Below are 24,511 nucleotides of genomic sequence, written 5' to 3'. Positions count from 1 at the left end.
TCGTTCGTTGAATAGACTGCAACTAAACCACGTTTGAACTTGCAAAGCACACACACAGTCTACTTCTGGAGGCGAGCGAAGTCCACGAGTGCGTGCGTTTCACAGATGAGCATCTTCTCATACTGGCGATGCACCGACGGTCACACAGTCACGGGAAATACTTGTGTCGTTACGAACCCTCTCTTCTTGGTCACTGCATTTGAAAATGCGACAGCGCTCGAAAGTGTTCCTCAGGCGTCAGCTCACCAAGCATTCCAGTTCCAACCCGGCTAGAATGTCCGTAGGTTGATACTTTATCGGAGATCAGTACGTGGCCAGAATCACTATAGCTCACGAACAAACCCGCGAACACACTTCCTCTTTGGTCGTTGTGGTCAACCGACATCGGCGAGCCGCGGAGACGCAGCGACCTTGCTTAGACCTGCCCGCCTGGCTGACTACCCAGACTGCCCGCGAAAAGTGAGCTGTCAGATATTTCGAAACTTTGTCAAGCAATCCCGGAGCGCGCAACCTCTTTTGGCCAATGTGCATCCGTCATGATGCCTGACGATGTAATACCACGTGATTCTGACGTGATTTTGTTTTGCTACCAGCCGCCTGCACTAAAGCGAAACGCACCGCCTCCAAAATAGTGTCGCCACCGGCGCGCGCGCTCGGATGAACTCTGATTGGCTGCGCATTATATGTATAAATATTTGGATGCTCATTGGTCTCCAAGAACTGGCGTCAGTTTCCTCCGCGCTGATTGGGCGAGAGTCATTTCATTGAGGAGCGAGTATCCAAACGGTCTGTCGAACGGAGGAGAAAGAAAAACGGCGAAAGAGACTTCATGTCTGCCCGGCCACGCGTGTTCTTTCGGACTGCAACCGTCGTGCACGCAGACGCTAGCGGGTAATTTGAGGGTTTTGAATGTTTTACATTTAGATTGTGGCGAACTGCTAATGTGAGAACGGAATGGCACATCCACCTGATCATCACAACAGCGGGAAGACGAACATGACATGTTGGGTGAGGAGGTTCGCCTGCGCAAAATATATCGGCGTTAGTCGTGGGAATCGTCGGCGTGGTGCTGACTTGTCTACACGATTCCTCTCGATTATGGGGCCGATTTAGTTCAATGTACGCGGGCTTTCAGCGTCAGTGAGGGAGCATTCACAGCACTATCGGATGTTTGTCTTGGCCTGCTTCTTCCGGCTGTCAAAGCCTATCGCAGAAATTCTGGGAGGAAGGTGCTCAGGGAAGTGTTCTGACCCAACAACGTCTTGACTTCCATTGAGACCGAGTGATGATGATGAATATGATGATTAGGATTTTTCTGGCGCATTGACCATTGAGACCCAGTACATTCGCAAAAGTGTCCCAGATTTTGGAAACCGTCGAAGAAATTCTGCATGATTTGTAATTATCGCAATTGTTTTGCATATCGCAATTTTGCAATTATCGACTTCGCGAGCTCTTATCGTGCACCTGTCACGTGGGAACCCGAACTGATCGTGCACAGCAGGTGCGCGATCCCTGCCACGGCAACCGAAGACAAAACCAACTTGCTGCGACGCGTCCAACTTCCAAGGGCCACCAGCCTCCCGTAGCATCGTGGCGCCCTGATAGTTATTGCATTTCCTTTGGATCAGCCTCTGCAATTACGGCAATTACTTTTTCTTCTAAACCCTAAATCAGTGATCCCCTGTCCGCGTTTACGACCAAGAAGTATCGCAAAGACTTTGCGGGAGGAGTTGCATAGCCGCTAAATGATGGCCAACGTTGAGCGTTTGAAGATGTCGTGAATGCCGCTAAGGACAGCAGATACTCGCACCGTTAATGAGCTCAGAACTCTTCTCGTATCGGAACCTGTACCTTGCGAGGAACTGATGGCGAAACTGGCATTTCTGGAAAACAAATTGTGCATTCCTGGACACGAAGACGAGGAGATTCAGGCTTTAACTGAGGACGACGACGCACTGGAAATTGAATGTCAAGCATGCGACGGTTACCTGAAATCGATCACCGCTGCCAAGCTTAAAGTCTCCAACGCAATTGGCAGTTCGAACACTGTCCAGCCTGGGTCAGCATCAGGTGACGGGAGGTAGGCTCAACGGTACGCGCCGAACGGTGATCGAATCTCACTGCGAAAGCTAATGCAAGACAGTTTAAACGGTGATTTGGCCACATAGCCAGGGTTTCCGTATCAGTTCCGAGCAAGTATTCACGACAAAACTCGGTTTACCAACGTTAACAAGATGAATTACTTCGTTTTCCTCACCACCAGACCAGTCGCTCGAGCCATCGCCGGAATTACATCATGGACGACAATTATAGGACGCAGTTGACATCCTGCGACAATCATTCGGCAAGAGCGAGCTCCTTGTGAACGAACATCAAGGGTCACTGTTTGAGCTCAAGCCTGTTAGATACATCGGCGATACAAGGCGCTTACGAGAACTGCATGAGACAGTTCCAGTTAGGGCAAGAAACCTACAGAGTCTTGGAGTTGTGACAAGTGAGTATACGGCGTCGCACTTCACCAAGCCTTACTGCACAAGCTTCCTCAAGAATTGGAATTGGAATACGACCAGCTCAGATGCATGGAGTCAACACATGCTACCGCAGGGGTATAGTCGGCAAGTTGTCAAACTACAGGAGTTTCTGGAGACAGAAATTGAATATCGGGAACAAATCCGAACAGGGTCGGACGAGCCTCGCATCTCTACGTCCAGAACGCTGCTGCCGGCCTCAGCATCGGCACTCACAATAAGCATCTCCGAAACATCATGCGTGTTGTGTAATCTCATTAAAACATCCCTTTGGGCTTGTTGGTGATAGACTTTCATAACGTAAAAGCGCTAAAAACAGGGCGAACACAAGACACACACAACACAAGCACCTTATTACACTGTCTAACGACTTGGCAGAAACGTTATGGAGGAGGGCTATGCAAGAGTACAGAAGTACAGGAATGAAGAAAGAAGCCACTCGTAGTGAGGTTGCACATGGAAAAGTGGAACATGTAGGTGCAGTGGATATAAGTGACAACACCAGGAAGATCTTGGGAAAAGGACCGAAACATGCACCTCGGTTGGAGACCGATAAAGTCAGCAGCTTTCTAGTGGTCCACGAAATTGTGAGCAGACTGCCAGAGGAAGAAAAAAGTCGATTCATCTCATCCGCAGTTGATGTGTTTCAACGAAAGAAGGACGGCAACACATAAGAAAAAGCGTTGAGGGCGGCAGTTAGAGAATTGAAAGGGAAAGACCTCAGACTCCTGCAGACAGACAAGACAGGAGGCTTCTGCGTTCTGGACCAGCCTTCCTACAATGAGCGAGCAACAGCGGCCTTGAAAAATAATTTCAAAGAAGTCAAAGGCAGACCGTCTAGACAGGAGAAGGTTGAAGAGAGAGAGAGAGAAAAAAAACGGTGTGTCTAGTGGGGTCAAGAACAATTAGCAAAGAAGCTGGATCTAGAAGAAGAGAACTATTCTCGAGGTGTTTTTCTCAGTGAAAACACACAAGAAGAGTTTGCCTTTTAGAGCAATGGTATCCGAGAGGGGGACATGGAAGATTGCCCTTAGCACATTTCTACAAAAGTGGTTATCTCTTTTGACAGTGAAGGCTCCCTTTATGGTGATAAATTCGGATGAGGTGTGCAGGATGTTAAAAACACTGGGACCTAAGAAAAATAGTGTATTTTCACTCGATATAACGGATTTATATTACAGCTTACTGGTTGATAAGATGTGTGAGGAGGTTATAAATTGTATTGATGAGTTTGGAAGTGTAAGGTTTCAGAATGCTGTGGGCATGGGATGTGATCAATTAATGTGTCTTCACAGGAAATATTTAACGTCAACGAACATCGAACATGAAAAACAAATTTTCATCCAAAAGCAAGGGGTGTGTATAGGATCAAAGGTGGCGCCGGCTCTAAGTAATATATACCTAGCTGCAGTAGACAGGTCTATCAAGGAAAACCTGAGAAGAAAAAAGATAGATGGAGTAAGAATTGTCCGATACGTTGACGAGTATTTGGTGATAGCTGACGATATGTAATGAGGTGAACAGAGAAGTGATAATCTCGGTATTCAAAGACATGGCTCCAGAGCTGGAATTCACCACGCAATTTTTACATGAAAGAAAAATACAATTCTTTGACTTATTGCTTATCGTCAAAGAAGACCATCTTTGTTGGCGCTACCAACAAAGGTCAAATAAACCTGTTATGTCATTCGACTCAAATATTTCGAAAACAGTGAAAAGAGGTGCGGTCCTAGGGCCTATCAAAGCAGCTCTGTCCATGTCGTGCAGACATGAGGTACAGGGTTAGTCTAGCAAACGTTACACATTTTTACCGCATCGTAAAAATAGAAGACGTGGTTTATCTAACCTCAAACTTTGCGTACTGGCAGCCATTTGTCTGAAGTTTTGTTGGAATTTTTTGTGAGCACTATGGTCCTGTGGAAGAAAAATTAAAAATCAAGCAAAATTCCACTTTATGCATTTTCTATGGCCTATCTCACTCACAAGCTGCCATTTTCTCCTGTGTGCGCTTCATTTTCATTGTACCACACACAGGTGGCACCAGCATACAGAACAAGACTGGAACAAGAGGATTGGTGTATAACATCAGAATTGGCATGTAACATCGTTGTAGGCAGCGCCACCTGTGTGAAGTGATATGAATGGGAAGCTGACACAAGAAAAAATGGCGGTGTTTGTGTGGAATAGGCCATTGAAAATGCATGGGGCGAAATTTTGCTTGATTTTTAATTTTTTTTCTACATGACCATATCACTTACAAAAAATTTGAATGAAACTTCAGACAAGTGGCTATCAGCCTACAAAGTTTTGGATGGGCCAAACCGAGTCTTCTATTTTTATAGTACGATCGAAATGTGTAACGTTTGCTAGAATAACCCTGTAGATGAGCTCTTTCGGGGACAGATAGAAAGGTTGAAACACGCCGAGTCGCCTTGGGAATGATATAGTGTTTGTTGTGGGGTTCTTAAGGGAACAGGGCGAGACATGGATAACACGGGGGGTAGGCGGGATAGGATTGTTGTAATTCCGTATATCCATGGGTCATCACATAGATTGATCAAGATGGCACGTAGCCATCATGTTCGGGTAGTGTGTGGGCGCAATAAAAAACTGTCGTCTCTACCTGGAGTTATCAACAGAGATAAAAGAATAGGTTGTACAGTTAGGCGTCTGGAAGCTCAGGTGCCATGTGCACAAGAAGTGGTGTATGAGATTCCATTGAGTTGTGGGAAGAGCTACATAGGGCAAACAGGGAGATGTCTGAACACCCGCATAAAAGAACATAAAAATTGTAAAAATAGTAAACAAGGTAACTTGCACATAAACACAAGAGAGTGCGGCTGTGGTGGCATTTTCGATAAAGCCGAGATAAGAGGGAGGTATAAAAAGCAGAGAGATTGAGAGATCTGTGAGGCTTGCCTGATTGAGCAAGCGGGCAAGACGTGTGTTAGCTCGGAAAGTAGTTCGATATCTGAAAGGGAGTTCCTGTTGCAATGATTATAAGTTGTTGAAAGTGAGCGCTCGATGTTGTGTGTGTCTTGTGTTAGTCCTGTTTTTAGCGCTTTTACGTTACGAAAGTGTTGTGTAAATCTCGCGAGCATCTCTTCGAGAACTGTGACGCTTCCTTGACTCCGAAGAATGGAGAAATATCTTACGGCGAGAGGGCTGCTGTTTCCTGTGTGGTAAGCTTTCCCACCTCATGAGAGAACTGATGTTCTGAGCCTGGAACAACATAGAAAGGACAAACACATACAAAGCCTCAATTATAATGTTTTGTATTTGTTTGTCCTTTCTATGTTGTTCCAGCCTCAGAACATCAGTTCTCTTATGTTCAACAGTTGCCGCTTGCTTCGATACCGTCGTATGATTGTGTGTATTAATGAGGAAAATGTAAGAGTGAAAGGGGATGAGTGAGAGAGAGTGGTTGATTTGTCCCTTCAGATGACGCGCCCTTGGAAGTCGCTGCGGAGGTGTGTTAGCTTAGCTCAATTGGCAAGAGCCCTGGACTGGTAATCCAGAAGACGTGGGTTTGAGTCCTACAGCCTGGCTAACCTTTTCAATGACTTCCATCTTTCATCGTTCCCACCTCGCTGTGGATTGTCGTGTCTGCTGGAGGCTACGCTGTCAACTGTGTCAATGGCGACATCTTAGGTCGTTGTGCTCAGGGTCTTCTGAAGCCCTGTAGGGCGCCTCGTTTCTGCAGGCCCTCTTCCTTCTGCTGAAGACTTGGTGACGTCTGTCCTCATCTTCAACCACGTGAGACACTTCTATCGGTTCCAGTGTAGTTCTGGAGACATTTAAAGTATGGATCGAGGGCGCCCAAGGACGACGATGTTTAGTTCGAGTTGTGTAAGACGATGGTAGTCAGCGAAGCTTCATCCATCGAGACCTGTCATCCGAACTCGGATGTCAATTCTTACGATCTGAACACTTACACATCCGCAGCCTCGGGAATATATCTTCGTCTCACACTAAGCACAGGTGCATGCAAATGATTTTACGCAACCAGTTTTCTACTTCCACTGATACGATCGGAGCTATTGAGTACCACAGCATTTGTTTGGATAATCTCCCTTCCTTGAATGCGACTTCTCAGGGTCAGTCAGGTAGTCTCTGTCATGATCCATGACAGAGGGAGCTCGAAGGGAAACATAGCTTCTATGACATGGCTACAAGAGAAATACACCAAACAACTGTGAGCTGAAAAAGAAGGCGAGTGAGAGAGAGAGACCAACGTGACCTATAAAACGCAGAAGAAACAAGGCAGGCAAAAATAGGATGTTGGGTGACCAATTTTACATAACCCTCGGAGCCTATTCATGCTGCGCTCAGTGGAGACAAACGCAGCATCGCAAACAAGAAAGGTGCGCCGGCACTTACGTATCTACATGAAGTTTCAATCGGATCCATGCATGCCAAGTGGTGTATACAACAAGAATCCGAACTTCCCGCTGTTATAAGACGCACGTGTTGTCAGTAATGCATTTCTACAGGATAATGGAAAAACAAGTGGCGTATATACCCGAAGTCACCGCTTTTATCTCAATGAGAAGGCATCTGCTGCAGCTCTATTGTCGGTGACTCTCAAACTGCTTCCATACAGAACGAGTCACAACAAAGCCGAGAGAAGGGGAAAAAAAGAAAAACACCCGTGTTGGGGACAAGACATCCCTGAGAGACCATGGTAGAGCCCTTCACAGGCCCGACCCGGCCCGCGGGCACGGCCGGGCTTGCTATTGGTTGTGTGCTCAGGGCCGGGCCGACCCCGGGCCGTTAGAATATGCCACCACCGCGGACGGGCCCAGGCCGACAAATATATTTCCGAGAGTCAGGCCCGCCCGGGCCACGCAGCTAATTCCACACAATGGAGATGCATTAGATCATATCATCATGCGCTTGCGTCATTCATGTGCATATTTTGCAAAGAGAAGCAAAGGACACTGCATTATGCATATGATTCGACCATCTAGAACATTCTCAAACCCACTTTACATTGCTCCTCACTCCTCACGTATTTCACAATCACTTTGGCAAAGCTTGGTGAGAGGGGTACGGACTGGGAGAAGGAGTTTGACGACAGCATCCTCTTCCTCCGCAAAATCTTGACAGTGCCCATGCCCGCGTGCGTTCTGGATTTGATTTGGTCTCGTGCGGTTACGGTGTTAAACCGCCATCACTTGTATGTTTGTCTTCTCTCCTTATAAATTTGTTTGATAATCGCCAGGAACGTTTACGTCGCGGCTGGAAATACTAGGCCGTGATCTACTCGCCGAGTCACCGGGCCGGGCTTGGCCGGGCTTATTTGCTTAGACGCCGGGCCGGGCCCAGTCGCATAAAAATATGAAGGTCCGGGCCCAGGTCATTTTTCGATGCGCCCGGGACGGGTCGGGCCCAAAAAAGTGGGCCCGAGCAGGGCTCTAGACCATGGGCGAGCACCGTGCAATATGCCGCCGAGCCCGCAGAACATAGCAGACGACGCGTCGTTGTGGTCGGATTGGTTGATACGTTGGTGCAGCACACTCCTCTCATCCCGAATCGAGTCTCCCTGCCTCGCGCAGGCACGGAATCTTACTCACCGAATGGCGCTAGCCTTCCCAACCATGATGGGTCAGCAGGATGCGCCCATCCGATGAAGGCGGAGCCATGCTGATATGCCGTAAAAACGATTTTGCCAGTATGTCGCCCCTGGAATCTAAGCGACGCAGCGTCTCGTAGCGGCAGGCTCCGTCTGGCCGTCAGGGAACACAGACACTCGTTCTCGGACAAGATATTGCGCCCCATGAGGGCAAAAGAATATCCACAGGCACATTACCGGCCCGCAGTCGTTGTACCCCTAAACGAACGCACGGCTCGATGAAGTGCGCACAGACGTCGTTGGTCCTGAGCTCATCCAATGGAAATTGGTTGCTCTGCACTTCGATCGATCGGTATACGAGGTGGTCAGAGGGACTCCACTGCGGGACTCATCTGCAGAAGCTGTAGCACGTACCTTCGTCTCAACTTGGGTCGCGCGTTTTGGGGTTCCTTCTCAATTAGTCGACGACGGGGGAAAAGAGTTCGAATTCCAAACACCAAACGAGCAGAACGTCGAAGAATATGGACAATGCCCAATCCGAAACTCGGGGGCACCCAAATTGTAACACTAGCGGAGGCAGCACGTGAAACGCGTGGGAGGACGCCAAGGAAACTAGCAGACTTCATTTTGGACAGAATGAAAGTACATCTTAAAGTGAGAGGCGAAGTAGCGTTGTTGGACAGCACCGCCTCCACAGGTGTTATAAAGAGAACAACGATGTGGAGAGATAGACGAAGGGGAATTGAATGCGCGTGCTTGATAGTTTCGGAATAAACATGATAGAAGTCGGACATTCGATTTACACTATGGAGACGCCAAACGCGGTAAGTCGCTGCGCAACACATACCATGAAAGCCGTGGACCTAAATCATGCGCCTGCTGATCATTTTCAAACAGCGCCATTATTCTTAGTTGCCTCGAACGTGTCCGGGTACAGTAGTTTGGAAGCCTTATACGTGCAGCGTTGAACCTTCTGAGGTGGCGTGGCTGGTGTTGATCCCTGAGAAAGGGATCAACCCTATTCTACCAGAACGTGAACGTGAAATTGGGAGCGTGCTTATGATATCATCGCTGGCCTAGTCATCAGCTTTCTCAAACAATGCAACCGTTGCAAATGTAGTGAAAGCCAGTGCCGTAGTCACGGGGAGGCTAGGGGGGGGGGGGGGCTCGAGCCCCCCCTACCTGCCACGGGCCGACCCACGCATATCGTACAAATCTGAGGAGAAAATAACGTATAAGAAGGGGGACCAGTGTGACGATCGCGAAAGTTCTTGCAGTTCCTGCATCTGTCTACACTCTTGAATGGCTTTCAAAGTATGAGCGTATCAAAATACTTCCAATCTGGTGACAGGGCCTCATTGGTCATAACAGCCTTCATGTAATCGCATTGTGAACGTTCAAAACAGTCTAGATTTGCATCTCTTATCTTGCGGTGTGCGCAATAGGCAGCTGGCAATAGAATGTGTATGTTGGCGGACCTAGGAAAAGCCTAGGGGGGGGGGGCAGTGGGGAGAGTTTTCGTATCGAGCCCCCCCCCCCCCCCCTGGAGATCTGGCTACGCCACTGGTGAAAGCTTATCTCCTACGTCACTTGCCCAACACTGTTCTCTTTTCTCGAACACCTCTAAGCACTCCTTCTCTTCTTGCTGCCCCCATGGTACTGATGAATATATTGATTCATTGATTGATTGAATGTCCTAATCCACAGCAAATAAGCACAACCTAAGTACACATACACGCAGTGAGTTATTATGCCGGAGGCAGTGAGATTATGCGTGACGCCTTCATCTACGCCGATTTGCTGTAGATTACAACTGACGTGTATTCGAGCAGAGGTACGCCTTGAACCTAAACGATACTCGGAACACCCACGATGTATTTCATGGGAGCTACACGTGGACGACCACAAAATAGCACCTGTACTACACAATCGTTCCTTCCACAGACGCACTGATGTACTGCACAACATTATGCAGCGCTCTAATAAAAACAAACTTACGTGTAGATCGGGGCTGTGTGGTTTCTTCTGTCTGGACTTCAGTAAACGCTGAAAGGGGAAGTTGAAGTGAATGACAAGAACACGCAGAAAATCAATTTCTGTGTGTTTTTTCATTTTATTGCGGGATGCTGGAAGCACTGCGTGCAATGAACAATAGTTAGGCTATGTTCATGCTCAAACTTTTTGGTCTGTCAAACAGCTCACGACTGTAGGTGAGGGCGGTTGAGGTTATAGCAGCTGTTGTCCGCAGATGTTGCTGCAGATTACGAGTAAAATACGCGTGCGTCCGCAATGTGTTCGCGAGTACAGCGAATATGCACGCACAGCGTCCTTAAGACGGCATCACGTGGACGTCCACCTCTACTCACGCTGTGTGTTTATTCAAGGAACAACGACACATGTCAGCGGAATCATTATCACCAACCGCGTCATTAGGATCGTCGTCGTGCTTCTCGATGGTGGAACATACGAGCTCCTAGGAACGGTGTCCTATGCACTCTCTATTTTTAGGCTGTAACCTACGTCTTGCAAAACCTCCCTTCACTTTTTACTGTCTGAGGATGATATTCTGCAGTGTAGTTGCTGTTCAACGTTTCGTACATAGCTGTACATATAACGGATGTTACAGCTTCGACCGGTGAGGCTATAAAAAAGCTACAAGAAATAAAATTCTTAGCATACCGTCGAGGAACAGCATCACTTAGTGCTATGGATGCGGCCACGTTTCTCTCCATTTTCCTGTGGCATGTTGAAACGCGCACCGTGCGTTGTGTGTTGTTTTTGTGTCGTTCCTTTGTGCTCCATAGTTCAGTAGATTTTACCGTTTCCAACTATCTAGGGCTCTTGGGAGATATTTAGGTGGATGTTAGAGGTGTGCTAGGGGTGGTTGGGAAATCTCTTGCATTTAAGATACAAAACGGGTAGGGAAAAGGGGGCTAAAAGTGCGAATACAAGCAGTCTCAAAACTGCGACAGAACCCTTTTCCGCTGCATAGGGCGAAGCTAATCTGTCAAATCGGCTTGAATAAAGTCCTAATACACGCAAGGCAATACTAGGAACAAAATACGGCAACGTCATCTCCGCGTTGCCAATCCACCTGGCAATACTCTTTCGCACGACAGTGTGAAAATGGCAAAGACCTGACGATAGAACAATATGACCTCGAATGTTGAATGTTGAACTTGAATAACAGGGTGTCCAAGAAAACGTGTCATTGAATTATAATAAAAAACTACACCACGTAGAATCATGCGGTCAACGACATTTGTTCTTGCTAGGTTTTAGCCACATCCTGATATGAATATCGTGTAATGCAAGTTTAATTATGTAAATTTTTGCGAACTGAAGTCGCAAATTCGCCAAGTAAAGGTCCCTTCTTCTACCCCACCAATGTGAAGAGCGTGTCTAATTTACTCAAATTAATGATAATTGACAGGGATATTCAGGGGCTATCCCGTCAGAAAAATAGCTTTACATCACGTTCAACGGAGCTAGCGTACGACCTTTTTTTCAGCGCAATCGTTGTCAGTCCGACGAAAGGAGGTTGGAAACCCATCCCACACCGTCACCGCAGAAAGACATAACACCGGCATGGCTTATCGCGTCCGGCTTTTGCGGGGATCATGCTTTCCCTCTCCCAATTTCAGGAACTGTCACTTTTTCTACTATCACTGTGTGGGCTGGGTTTCGAACCTCCTTCCGTCGGACTGACAGCGATTGCGCTCAAAAAGCCGTAGCGCGTTATGTCTGGTGCTCCGAAAAGCATGATGTTCAGCTATTTTTTCCGATGGGATAGCTCATGAATATCACTGACAATTATCATGAATTGGGTGAATTGGGCACGGGACAGAGAGAGGAGACGACAGGACAGGTGCTAGAGGGTCCTCTCTCTGTCCCGTTCCCAGTGCTAGTTCGTCATGCAGGATCAACACCAACACGCCCGGTTTTTCACCTTGATGACCTTTACTTGGCAAATTTCCGAGTTCAGTTCGCAAATATTTTCATAGTTAAATTTAGGGTACATGGCATTCACATCAGGAGGTACCTACTAAGAACAAATGCTGTTGACCGTATGATTCTAGGGGGCGTACTTTTTTATTATTATTATTATTCAATGACACGTTTTCTGGGACACCCTGTATGTTTTGGAGCCCTCTCCTGATAGTTGTACACTACGATAACTTAAATCATGGGGGGTGATATAAATATTAAAATAGAAAGGCGGCAAAGAAGGCATTATCCCGTATTGTATTGCTCAGAAAGGTACGTAGACCTGCCTGGTTGATCGCTGTCTTTGCTCGTCACCACTGTTGCAGTACCTTCTCCCGTCATCGTCGGTTCTACCGTCGTGCTAGCTGTCGTCCTCCTCGTTGACGTTGCTTTCGTTCTTGGGGGCATCGTCCTCTTCGTTGACGTTGCTGTCGTCCTTCTAGGCGTCGTCCTTCTCGTTGACGTTGTTGTCGTTCTTCTAGGCTTCGGCCTACGCGTAGACGTTGTGCTTGTGCTCTGTGTAGTACTGTGTGGCGAAGTGCTTCCCGGAGTGGTAGCGGATCGTGTCGGAGGCTTCTTGGTCGCCTTTGTCGTCGTTGCCTCTGCCATTTCCGCACTGGATGCGCGGAGATCCTCTTCGGTGTCCTCTGATTTCGCGCCTAGAACGACTGTGCGGACAAAACAGTTATACACCATAGAGCATGCAGTAACACACTATGAACGGTAGCTAAAGCCAAGCAAGAGACATTATATATTCCGACAAGGCGACTCATTCATTTTTGTGGTACTAAGTAGATGTAAAGAATGCTTAACTGCTTCGGATTTTCCTGTCGCATCACTGCTGTGAGACCTAGTTCATGACCTACTTGGCTGGCCGGTCAGTGTCACTGACCCTTAGCCGTGTATCGCTTTGTGCACGAAACTTTGGAGGTGCCTAACTAAAATGTACAAGTAGAAGTCACCTACAAGTGTGCTCGATTGGGCTGCACTTTTTCAACTAGTCGAAACGGAGCAAGTCCCGGCATTCGATTCGGCGCAGGTGCAAGTCTTGGCCCTGTACTCGACCATTCGATTGAAAAAAAAAAAAAAAAAGTGCCGCGAGAGAGGAGCACGAGCTCACGGAAATGTTGCACCTCCTCCGACGTCCATGCAACGTTGCCTGCAGCATGGAGCGGACGACGTGAATAGGGTGCCTGTGGTTACTGCTGATGTCTGGTACAGGACAATCAATTTCGTTAAAACAGGCCTATGTGCCCCAAGAATACACGCGGTCCTCAGGATGTCCTCAAAGTGTCATCACGTCCTCGTCCGTGATGGGATGAATGGAGGAGGTCCACAGGCTGTCATCATAGGAGCGTCCAGTGACTGTTATTTGCGTACATCCTGCGGTCGTCAAGCGGAGGACGAGCACAGGAGAAGCAAATTACTTTAAGACTGCGTTGTGCATTTTAATGCCTGCTAGCAGTTATCAAGTTCCCGATTTATTTCTCACTACCCAATAAAATATCAAAGGAGGGGTGCTCATGCATAAATTTAAAAAATACAAACAAAAATATAAAATGAAGACAGATATAGGGTGCAAATACTGAGCTTCGGATTTTAAAGGAATTCGTCCATGTGCTGCGTTTGACGTGCAGTAAAATACAGTTTGCTAGACCTTTCACAGCGGTCTTGTTGCGTGAGTGTCCGCAAAGGGTCCCTGGCAGGCGGTTGCACGGAGCATTTTATTTCCGAAGAGACAAAAAATAATAGCGTTTCACTGCCCAAGCTCCGCTTACGATGCATGCCTCAAACCAAAGCACTACGAAACGCGGACACTACCTTGATAGCGATTTAATACACCAACGAATTTCTCAGTTCATTGTTGGTTATGTCCAAAATCAAGTTAAACTTAGATAGCTCATCCTTTGTTTTGACTGAGATGCGAAGAGCTGTAACATGGCGTTGTCTTGTGCTGTGCGAAAAAAATATCAAACTAGTTCGTTTTTGGTGCTGTCACGACAGAGTGACTACAAACCGTGTGCCTTGCAACAGTGAGGTTCAACGAGATTAACTGACCCCATGAATAACCTAGTCTGAATGAATGGAAGATCATTACAAGCAGGCAAAAGAAAACACGACTGTGCGAGAGTGCTGCAGTGAGACGAAAATAGGTGCGAAGCCCTCGGCGCGCCCATTTGGGAACGGTGTCGGGAGAGGGCGCAGCCACCAGCCCTAAAAATCCGACGGCGCCCGAACGCGTTCTTCACTCTCCAACCGACGAAGCATTCCAATTCCGGAGTTGATATACTGTAACAGATAGTAGTCTGTCCAGAAACAGCACAACACGCGCAGAATCACAAACTGTTCTCCCGATTGACACCACCGAAACACGGAACACAAGATGACGGACGCCGTGCCGGCCGATGCGAGCTATTTCGAAACTGTGCTGAAACGGCCGCCGGGACCAGGGGCACGAAGCTGTAGTAGAAATCTATTGTACCTGAAAACTCACGTGACCTCCGAGCTGGACCAATGAGTGAGGACTAGCCACCCCATTTCTTTTCCTTTTTTATTCTTTATGTCGCGAATGACGTAAATGACGTGTTATTCGTTTCTGTCTCACTACTTTCCTCCTCTCTGCTCTGCTTCCCGTCTTCTTTTGTTGTTCCTTTTTTTCTTCCATGCACTGTTTTTTTTTTTTTTCGCGTTTATCGGAATGCAGTGGGAGCTTCAGGAATACGACGGAGCCTTGGTTGTTTTTGTTACATGAAGTATTTTATTGTGCGACATACGGTTATGCAAGCAAGGCGTACACAACATGACATTAATGTTGCTCCAGAATTTGCTTGAAGAGGCCTGATAATGTCGGACTGCTCTGGCAAGAACTGCTACTGGGAACTGGAGCTCAGTGGCTGCAAGATGAAAAAAATTGGTATCAGATATACAGTTATGCATGTGAAAGTTGCAATGTAAATAGAAAGAATAAAGGTGTATTGAACGCGAAAAGTAAGAACGGTGGTAGGATTATGAGGAGCTCGCAGCCATGGGGTGTGATGAGCGACCTTAGTACAAAAAATAACTTTTATTGCGCTACTTCACAATGATATATCCAGACCGATTAGCATGACAATCTTGGCTTTGGCGCTACGTACAGAGCAGCTACTACGTGAACGCGTCGGACGAAACTTGTCGAGTGAAATCACCGAGAATCAGACTTACAGTAGCGTCATACCCTTATACAGTACGACGTGAACGTGTATTTAATCATAACATTTAGATGATATTGTTTCACGAAAAGAAATATAGCCTACCATCGTATCTGCAAAGCTACGCTGTCTGTATCGGTCACCGCGTAATCCGGTCCCGATTTCCGGTAACTGTTAAGCAACTTATTCACAATACACGAAGTGAACGCGGTGTTGTAAGGCAACAAGCAACGACAAATGACTTACCTCTCGGCAGTCGTTGACCACGTATCGGGTACGAGGCGTTCGGACGCTCGAATAGTTTCTACACCAAGAAGCAGAGCAAAAATGTTGCGCAGGCATCTTCCCTGGCAGCTGTGACTGTTCGAGGACACTCACATGATACAGCTTGCGTTTTTAAACAGGAAAAATCAGAACTCATAGTCCAACACAACCGCTACACAACACGAGCCGTCCGGAACGGACGCAGGTTCCAACCGGCACAGCCGCCGCGCTGTCGCCCGTTCGAGCGCTCGCGAGCAAATTTGAAAACGGCCAATCATCGCTCAGAAAACGAATTCATCCTCATGGGAACCAATCAGTAATCACTAGCCACCGGATGTCTTCATGACGTTCAATTTATGACGTTTTCTGACGTCCGATGACGTGGCACATCTTTTAGAAAATGTGCCACATGACTTCAAGGGGAACGCGGTGCCTGCGAAAGCTGCAGGTGCCATGTGCCCCCTGAAGTAACTGGTACGACATCCCTGCTGACGCCAGGAGCCACAGTGTACCGGACGTATCGAAGGGTTACTTGTACACACTAATACGCGAAACACATTGCGCCTCTCGAGTTCCCTAACAGAACAATTACCTCCACGCTTCGCAAAAAAAAGAAAAAGCAAGGAAGAAAATGCTCCAAGCACATCGAACATGAAACACCAAATTTTATTGGCTTGCACATACCTTTAAATTGCATCCAGCACATCATCGTTTGCCGAATGGAAAGCATACACGGTTCAGTAATCCCAACACACACATATGGAGCACACGTTGCACGGACACACAACCCATCCAATGATCCGATGCACCAGGCAGTCCTCCAAACGCCGAACACACAATCCTCGGAACTTCTAACAGGCTGGCACTGAAAGCTCAATGAAGATCCTTAGTGATGAACACGACGGTTCCTCAAACGAAATGGCCGAAAAACAATTGTCCAACAAGTGGCAACAGACACCAATTCCTTTTGAGAAGCAGTTGCAATCTTTCACGCGTATGTCTGACCGTTGAGACAGGAAACAACCTGTAAAGAAACCGAAGTGAATATCACGCTGGTGTTGTTCCAACGTTAATGCTGGAATAGTACTCCATTCTGTAACTGACCTCCTCGCAATCGATACAGTCGCACGGTCACCTATAACGAAATAATACAATTAACCTCGCTTGTAATGTACATCGTCGCTTCACCGATGCAGCCGATCCTCTCCTGCCGCCATTTGCAATGCGTCCACCGTCTGCAACAGAATGTACTTCGATTGTTAAACACGAGTAAAACGCAGGCGCCGTACGATCCATCACAGCTAGGTTGGCTTACCTTAAGCAAACATGAGACCTGTACTTAAAAAGCAAGGTGTCATCCTTCTCAAACGCGAGGTTGCAACGCAGACAGCGTCAAGAAAGCGGGAAGCTGGAAGGAACGTACTGCGGGAGAATACGTTGTGCCGTGTCACTCCTTACCGGCGGAGCGCGGAACAACGTAGTACGCTCCAACGAAGGCACGCTTGGTCAGCCGGCACACGCATTATTCAACAAGCACACGAGTACAAGGTTCAGGAGGCACACATATTATTCAGCGGGCACAAAGCCGTTTCATACCAACGTGACTGCTTTGTACCTGCTGAAATTTGGCGATGAGGATCGCTGTGCTTGCCATTTGGTAACCGTTACGGCTGCTTCCAGACGGTTACGGCTGTGTACCGGCTGCACTTTCTGAGGGAACTTTTTTAACTGGCACATATCCGTCACAGGATTTAGAGTGTACATACTCTACAGCCGCATCCTCGGTTACCTGAGGAGGATTGGATCACGCTACAGAGGTGTTTAGAAGTTTAGTAAGTTATTTCTTGCCCGGCATCGCGCATATTTTGTCTTGCAAGCTTTGGGTCAACGAGGCAGTTCCTCCATCCTGTCCAATGCAATGGATGATGGCGTAACAACGAGCCCTGTTGTGGCAGGGAGGCAACGTCCCTTTGCTCTCTGGACTTCCAGTTTCAGGGGTGAGTTTTCTTTCTTTCTTGTCCTTCGCTTTGCTATTTGTTCCGGCTTGTGTTCACAATCGCATGCTGTAGGGCTGTGGAGCACAGCAACTGAATACCGTTTTCTTTGTCTGCAGAATGTCGTTGCGTATGAGTGACGGACACAATGGAGATGTGGGACAGAAATAAATGCGTGGTAATAAAATTCACTCGTCTGATTACGCTCAGTGCTGTCTGTGTTGCAGTAAAATACGGGTTGAGTGAACACTTTGCTAGGGGCAACATAATTAAGATTGTTGCATTTGTTTAAAAACAGTGCGTACGTTGAGCAGTTCTTTCATTTGATAGCTGACTGTGTAAAACCGCACACATCATGTTGGCTCGGGTATCTCTACGTTTCATGTCTTTGTTATTTTTATAGGGACCGTGCGACACCTAAAGATGGCACGCTGCTCCGTCGCGAGAGCGCCGCCAGTGGCGGTCTTGGAAGTATCCGACGTGATACCACGCCGCCCGTTCTATGCACTCTCAAGTGGAACCGTAGCTTGCGTGGCGACCGCTGTAATCAGAAGGGCTAATTTTCGAACTGCAAATAATGTGGAACCTTTCTGGGGCGCGAACGAAGAGAATGGAGACAAACTGCACAGAAGCAACCACCGCATTTATAATGTATGTAACAGTGCGGAAGGAGAACAGCCACTCGCGTCTGTCTGGTCAAAACACCTGTAAGTGATGCGTCGAGAGGATGGTTATTTGACGCCTCACAAAATCATGGCTTGCTACCGAAGGCTATATACGTGTATTTCTCTGACTCCAGCCATTTGTAATATAATGTTTTTGACTGAGTCTTGTATTCCTTTCGTCCTCTTTGCTTACACATAGCTTCGTCACTGAAATCTACATCGTGTGTCCGTTTTATCCATACAAATAAACTCGTAAGGTCACAACTTATTGTCTGACTTGTACTGCAGTTTTTCCAGTATCTTCAGATACAATAACGCTAAAGCGATCCTCAAAGAAGAAATTATGAGTTTTTACCTCGGCTACCGCCGTAGGTTTGCGGCACGACAGCTGTGAAATGGTCGGTGCGTAAATACAAAACCTTTTGGACAACGTAGAACTTCCGTTCTCACTGTGAGATTCGTGAACCATATTACCGGGAGCAATATCGGCTCTGGGCACTGGCGATGAAACACCTCAATCATCATCTCGAAAGAGGTTGCCGTTTGGTCGGTGCATTTGACGGTGATGCAGTATCCAGCGGGGTTTCACCGTCACGAAAGTGGGAAGTGTAATTCATTCAGAGAACTGATGTTCTGAGGCTGGAACAACATAGAAGGGACAATCACATACAAGGCCTCAAGTTGCTTGAGAAATTAACGATGTAAGATGGAAGTCACTGAAAAGGTTAGCCAGCTGTAGGACTCGAACCCACATCTTCTGGATTACCGGTCCAGGGCTCTACCAATTGAGCTAAGCTAACACGCCTTCTCAGCGACCTCCAAGGTTGCGTCATCTGAAGGGACAAACCAGTCACTCTCTCTCACTCATCCTCCTTTCACTCTTACATTTTTGCACACTCATACACACATTCATACGACAGGGATCGACGCAAGCGGCAAATGTTGATCATGAGAGAACTGATGTTCTGAGGCTGGAAAAACATAGAAGGGACAATCACATACAAGGCCTCAAGTTGCCTCAGAAATTAACTGACGTTAGCTTAGCTCAATTGGTAGAGCCCTGGACCGGTAATCCAGAAGATGTGGATTCGAGTCCTACAGCTGGCTAACCTTTTCAGTGACTTCCATCTTTCATCGTTAAAATCTTAGGCAACTTCAGGCCTTGTATGTGATTGTCCCTTCTATGTTGTTCCAGCCTCAGAACATCAGTTCTCTCATGTTCAACATTTGCCGCTTGCGTCGATCCCTGTCGTATGAATGTGTGTATGAGTGTGCAAAAATGTAAGAGTGAAAGAAGGATGAGTGAGAGAGAGTGACTGGTTTGTCCCTTCAGATGACGCAACCTTGGAAGTCGCTGAGAAGGCGTGTTAGCTTAGCTCAATTGGTAGAGCCCTGGACCGGTAATCCAGAAGATGTGGGTTCGAGTCCTACAGCTGGCTAACCTTTTCAGTGACTTCCATCTTTCATTGTAAATCATTGATCATTTTGCAGGTCCTCGTTCAGTTTCATTGAAACCAGAACAAAATAACTATATATACGCTCATGTTGTACACACCTCATGCAATGGTCGAACGCGCGTCACAAAAGCTATTCGCTGCGAGTATTGTGCCCTCGGTGGTATTGGAAGCATAGAAATCACGAGAAATGAAACATCTGATCCCTAATGAAGAGTTCTTTTAGGTGCTGGCACAGTTAGCGATGCAACAGTTCCAGTGTGGCAAAAAAAGACGCCCGCACTTCACATGTAAAGAAAGCTAGCTACCCGGCAGCTATCACGCAAGGTACTTTCTCCGGAGACCGCATCGCGGCGCCACCAGCTTGTCGCACGGTCCCTATAGATGCTTGCAGACTCGTGGACTGGAGGTGACGAATACACGCCTGGCCTGGGAGTCATTTGTTGGCAACACTACACCTGATCCTTTTCAGGCGTCTTCTTGTATACGCCCTTTTTTAATACCTTTGTGGACTTATCCCTTTGTCGATTTTATTACCAAACAGGGTCTGGGCGTATACAGACAAGAAGCAAGCAGCAAACGAGTATGTACTCTGCTGTGAATGCAAGTATACCTCAAGTATACCATTATGACTATCAAAGGCACTTCCAAATACATTCATCTATACATAACGTATCTTTGTCATGTACCCAAGGAGACTGGGATGGAAGCCGCAAACACGAAAGTTGCTGAAGGCCAAATAGGGCACCCGTGATGAACATGGCTCCCCAGGACAACATATCTTTGTGTTGAAGCCGGTCTGTGCATATTTTAATGAAGTCTATGAGGTCTGCACCTCGTTCCACCCTGTAAGTTCTCATGCACCATCTTGATTCTGAGAGTTATGTGATAATATGATCATTGACACATTTCTTGGTGACACACATGCAAATGAAAATATCAAAGATCAGTGTAGTATGATTGACATCTGAAGGTTGTGTCAGTGCAGGGTGTATGATCTTTAATTCAGACAAGCAGTTCTAAAGGCAGCAGCTAGGCAATCACAGGCGATTTTCTCCATTGTCTGTTTCCTGTCTGTCAGTCATACGGCAAAGTGCAGACAAAAGTTTTGTAAGAAGTAACGGGTGCACAATGTTTTTTCATGTTTGTTTTTTATGATATATTTAGTTTTTGTATAATGTTGCATATTTTCTTGTGTCTAATTATTATTATATGACTGTTCAATTGTTTGCATTACTGAGTGAGGTATCAAATCCTTCCTTAGCACAAAGCTGGGCCAACAGCTGTGGAGTAAGGACCATCAACACCACGCATCTGCTATTGGTGGGTAGTTTCATTTTAAATTGAACAACGTGTGAAAGTCGTATTTTTTAATTCGCCCAGAAAACATATATGTTAGATGACAGCTCAAACGACGCAAGTCGCGCCACGTGCGACGCTCGTGCGTGGAGTAGTTTCCGCATGGGACAGGAGGAAAGTCAGAGGCTGCTCGAGCGCGCATTCTTCTGGACCGACTTTGACGGGATCTAGCACCGCTGATTTTTTGCCTAGGAACTGGAGTTTTTTTGTGATTGTAGGCTGCACCATAGACACTGTCGACAGCCACCCACAGAAGTCTGAGGGCCACAGATTTTCTGTTAAAAAATACCAAACTCGGCGTAAACGTTCAAAAAGGCCAAACTTTGTTACCAATTCATGACGGAACGTCTGAGGATATCGATATCGAGCTTAGTACCATTCGATAGGATGTTGAAAGACCTTTCGTGCTGTATAAAGTTCATTTTTCTCAGTCTAATGCTTTCTGTGTTATTAGCTTGTGAATCGCACAGGGGAGGCGAAAATTGCCAATGTTGCATCTCAATTTTCTCAAAAATGCCATCTTCGATTTCCTTGATTATTGTTGAAAAGGTGGCGTCATGCCTCTACTTTAGACGCCAAGCGAGGCAATCTTTTATTTTTACCGGAGAGACGCGCAGCGATTTTTTTTTTTTTTTTGTCAGGCAGAGTCCACGAGGCTGCGGCCTTGCGCGCCCCACCTACGAGCACGCGACGTTCAACCTCTTCTTTGCTACAGGTCTCCCGCTGACGGAGAAGTGAATGACCACACTGCGTGAGCTTGTTGTAGTGTCCCCAGAGCATCACTTTACGTTTACCGAATGGTCTCCCAGTTCCGTCAGGCTCATTCAAACCGTGGGAGAGTACATGAGTTGCCTGTGCGCCCTTGACGAGAAGTCCCAGTCCTCGAACATACCGACAAAGTAGTGAGAAGAAACGAAGCGCGTCGTAAAGGTCCTTTATCCAGTGGTAACATCGTAGCTCCTGTTTCAGGTTGTCACCAGTCCCCCAAGCAGTGTGAAAGTCACATCATTTTCATTGGTAAAAGAACGTCGTGGAAGATTCGCAAAACTTAAAATGTACCCATTGCGAGACCCCTGCAGGTGATGGATGCAACCATTGGATTAGCATCATCCGATAGGTTTAGATATGACCTTTCACATAATATAAAATGACTGGGTTCAAGCGCATAGACGCCAAAAGGATTATTGAAGACCACACCAACACAGGTTTAAGGTACCTACGGCTACCGGAAACGAGGGATTTTAGTTGTGCGATGTTCTGTCGGAAATTTTGATTCCCACGGTGGCATTGACACAGCTCGTGGAGGGCGAACGTGTTATACTTGAGAGCAGCAAATACTCTCATCACAGCTGTCTTACGGGCTTTGTATATAGTACTCGTCGTGGTTCCGAAATAACGCTACGGGGCATAAAACTAATTAAAGGTAGCATGCACAGCTTCGGAACTATCACTTATTGCGCCCAAGCTAAGAGACGGCTGCAACCAGGCAATTTGTATTCTCACGTATTGTAACTTTCTCTCCCCTGTGGCCGTAGTTCTGCCTTCCTAATATTAACTCGCACGACAGCCTCATAGTGTGCGTATGTGCATTGCCTCAAGCACATGTGCGGGAGAATAGTGAATATGGGCACATGCATACGCACACGTCGTTCGTGCGACTTCCATGAAAGTGCGTAATAGCAAGTTCAAGGCGCCCACAAAAGTATTGCCCTGCGTCTCCAAAGGAAAAAATAAACATACGTACCATAAGTAAAAAATAAGTACAGAATGCAACATCTGGGCAATAAATTACAAAGCAAAGATTACGAAGCAAAGCACGCTCGTAAACATACGAGGAGCGCCTTTGTGTGGAAAAATCGCTCCACGGAAAGGTAGCCCAGCATCTCAATCAAAAAGAGAAAAGGTACCTACCTTACCAGCAGCGCAAGGTACAGGTATAATTCTGCCCCTATGGAATAAATCGTGAAAAATATCCTGGCGTTTTAGAAATAATTAAGATCGAACATACAAAATTTTCGCGTACCACTCGTGGTTTTGCGATACTAGGCGGACGAAAAATGCGCTTGATCCCAGTAACTTTATATGTGAAAGGTCCTGTAACGCTTTCGGATGATGCTAATCCAATGGTGACAGCCATCATCTGCAGGCGTCTCGCAATAGACACATCTTACGTTTTTCGAAACTTCCGCAACGTTCTTTTTTGAAAAGGATATGAATTTCGCGCTGCCTGGGGGACTGGCGGCAACCTGAAACAAAAGCTACGATGTTACCACTGGATAAAGATCTTTACGAAGCGCTTCGTTTCTTTTCACTACTTTGTCGGTATGTTCGCGAACTGGGGCTTCTCGTCAAGGGCGCACAGGCAACTCATGTACTCTGCCATGGTTTGAATGAGCCTGACGGAACTGGGAGACCATTGGGTAAACGTAAAGTAATGCTCTGGGGATACTACAACAAGCTCACGAAGTGCGGTCATTGATTACTCCGTCAGCGGGAGGCCTGTATCAAAGAAGAGGTTGAAGGTCGCGTGCTCGTCGATGGGGCGCGCAAGGCTGCAGTCTCCTGGACCACGCCTGACCAAAAAAATCGCTGCGCGTCTCTCAGGTAAAAATAAAAGATTGTCTCACTTGGGGTCTAAAGTAGAGATATGACGCCACCTTTTCAAAAATAATCAAGGAAATCGAAGATGGTATTTTTGAGAAAATTGAGATGCAACATTGGCAATTTTCGCCTACCATGTGAGATTCTCAAGCTAATACACAGAAAGCACTAGACCGAGAAAAATGAACTTTATACAGCACGAAAGTTCTTTCAACGTTCTATCGAATGGTACTAAGCTCGACGTTATCAGACGTTCCGTCATGAAGCAAATTGTTAACAAAATTTGGCCTTTTTGAACGTTTACGCGAAGTTTGGCATTTTTTAACAGAAAATCTGTGGCCCTCAGAGTTCTATGGGTAGCTGTCGACGGTGTCTATGGTGCAGCCTACAATCACAAAAAACCACCAGTTCCTAGGCAAAAAATCAGCGGTGCTAGATCCCGTCAAAGTCGGTCCAGAAGAAAGCGCGCTCAAGCAGCCTCAGACTTTCCTCCTCTCCCACGCGGAAACTACTCCACGCACGAGCGTCGCACGTGGCGCGATTTGCGTCGTTTGAGCTGTCATCTAACATATATTTTTTCTGGGCGAACTAAAAAATACGTCTTTCACACGTTGTTCGATTTAAAATGAAACTACCCTGGTAAGAGTACTTCCATTTCTTTGAAGTCTTCTTTGCCTCGTATTGGCACCTTGCAGTGGTCATTTCTTCTTGTTTTTGTAAAACATATTTCTGTTTTGTGCAACAGAAAGAAAGTATGCTGTCACAAAACAAGAGTCTGTGCTGCAGCTGCAACCTGGGCCCTCAAAGCATTTGCACCACTGCAATAGATTTATAGTAACATCTCTATCTTATAGGGTCATCACTGCTACACTTCTCAGGCATTGTTCTGACTG

General features: G+C 46.8%; 1 protein-coding gene across 2 annotated transcripts in view; it reads right to left on the bottom strand.

Annotated features, from left to right (window-relative positions):
• Positions 1-24,511, bottom strand: part of LOC135383030 (integumentary mucin C.1-like) — a 73,527-nt gene that overhangs the window by 12,770 nt on the left and 36,246 nt on the right. For both annotated transcript variants that reach the window (XM_064612663.1, XM_064612662.1), the window contains 2 exons: positions 12,381-12,761; positions 10,105-10,152 (listed from right to left, as the gene is read on the bottom strand). In XM_064612663.1, coding sequence (XP_064468733.1) covers positions 10,105-10,152; positions 12,381-12,761 — 429 coding nt within the window. The remainder of the gene's footprint in view (positions 1-10,104; positions 10,153-12,380; positions 12,762-24,511) is intronic.

This window comes from Ornithodoros turicata, chromosome 2 (assembly GCF_037126465.1).
Source record: "Ornithodoros turicata isolate Travis chromosome 2, ASM3712646v1, whole genome shotgun sequence".
Classification (NCBI taxonomy): Eukaryota; Metazoa; Arthropoda; class Arachnida; order Ixodida; family Argasidae; genus Ornithodoros; species Ornithodoros turicata.
The sequence above is the reverse complement of the archived record's forward strand: the minus strand, read 5'-3'. Positions and strand labels throughout refer to the sequence as shown.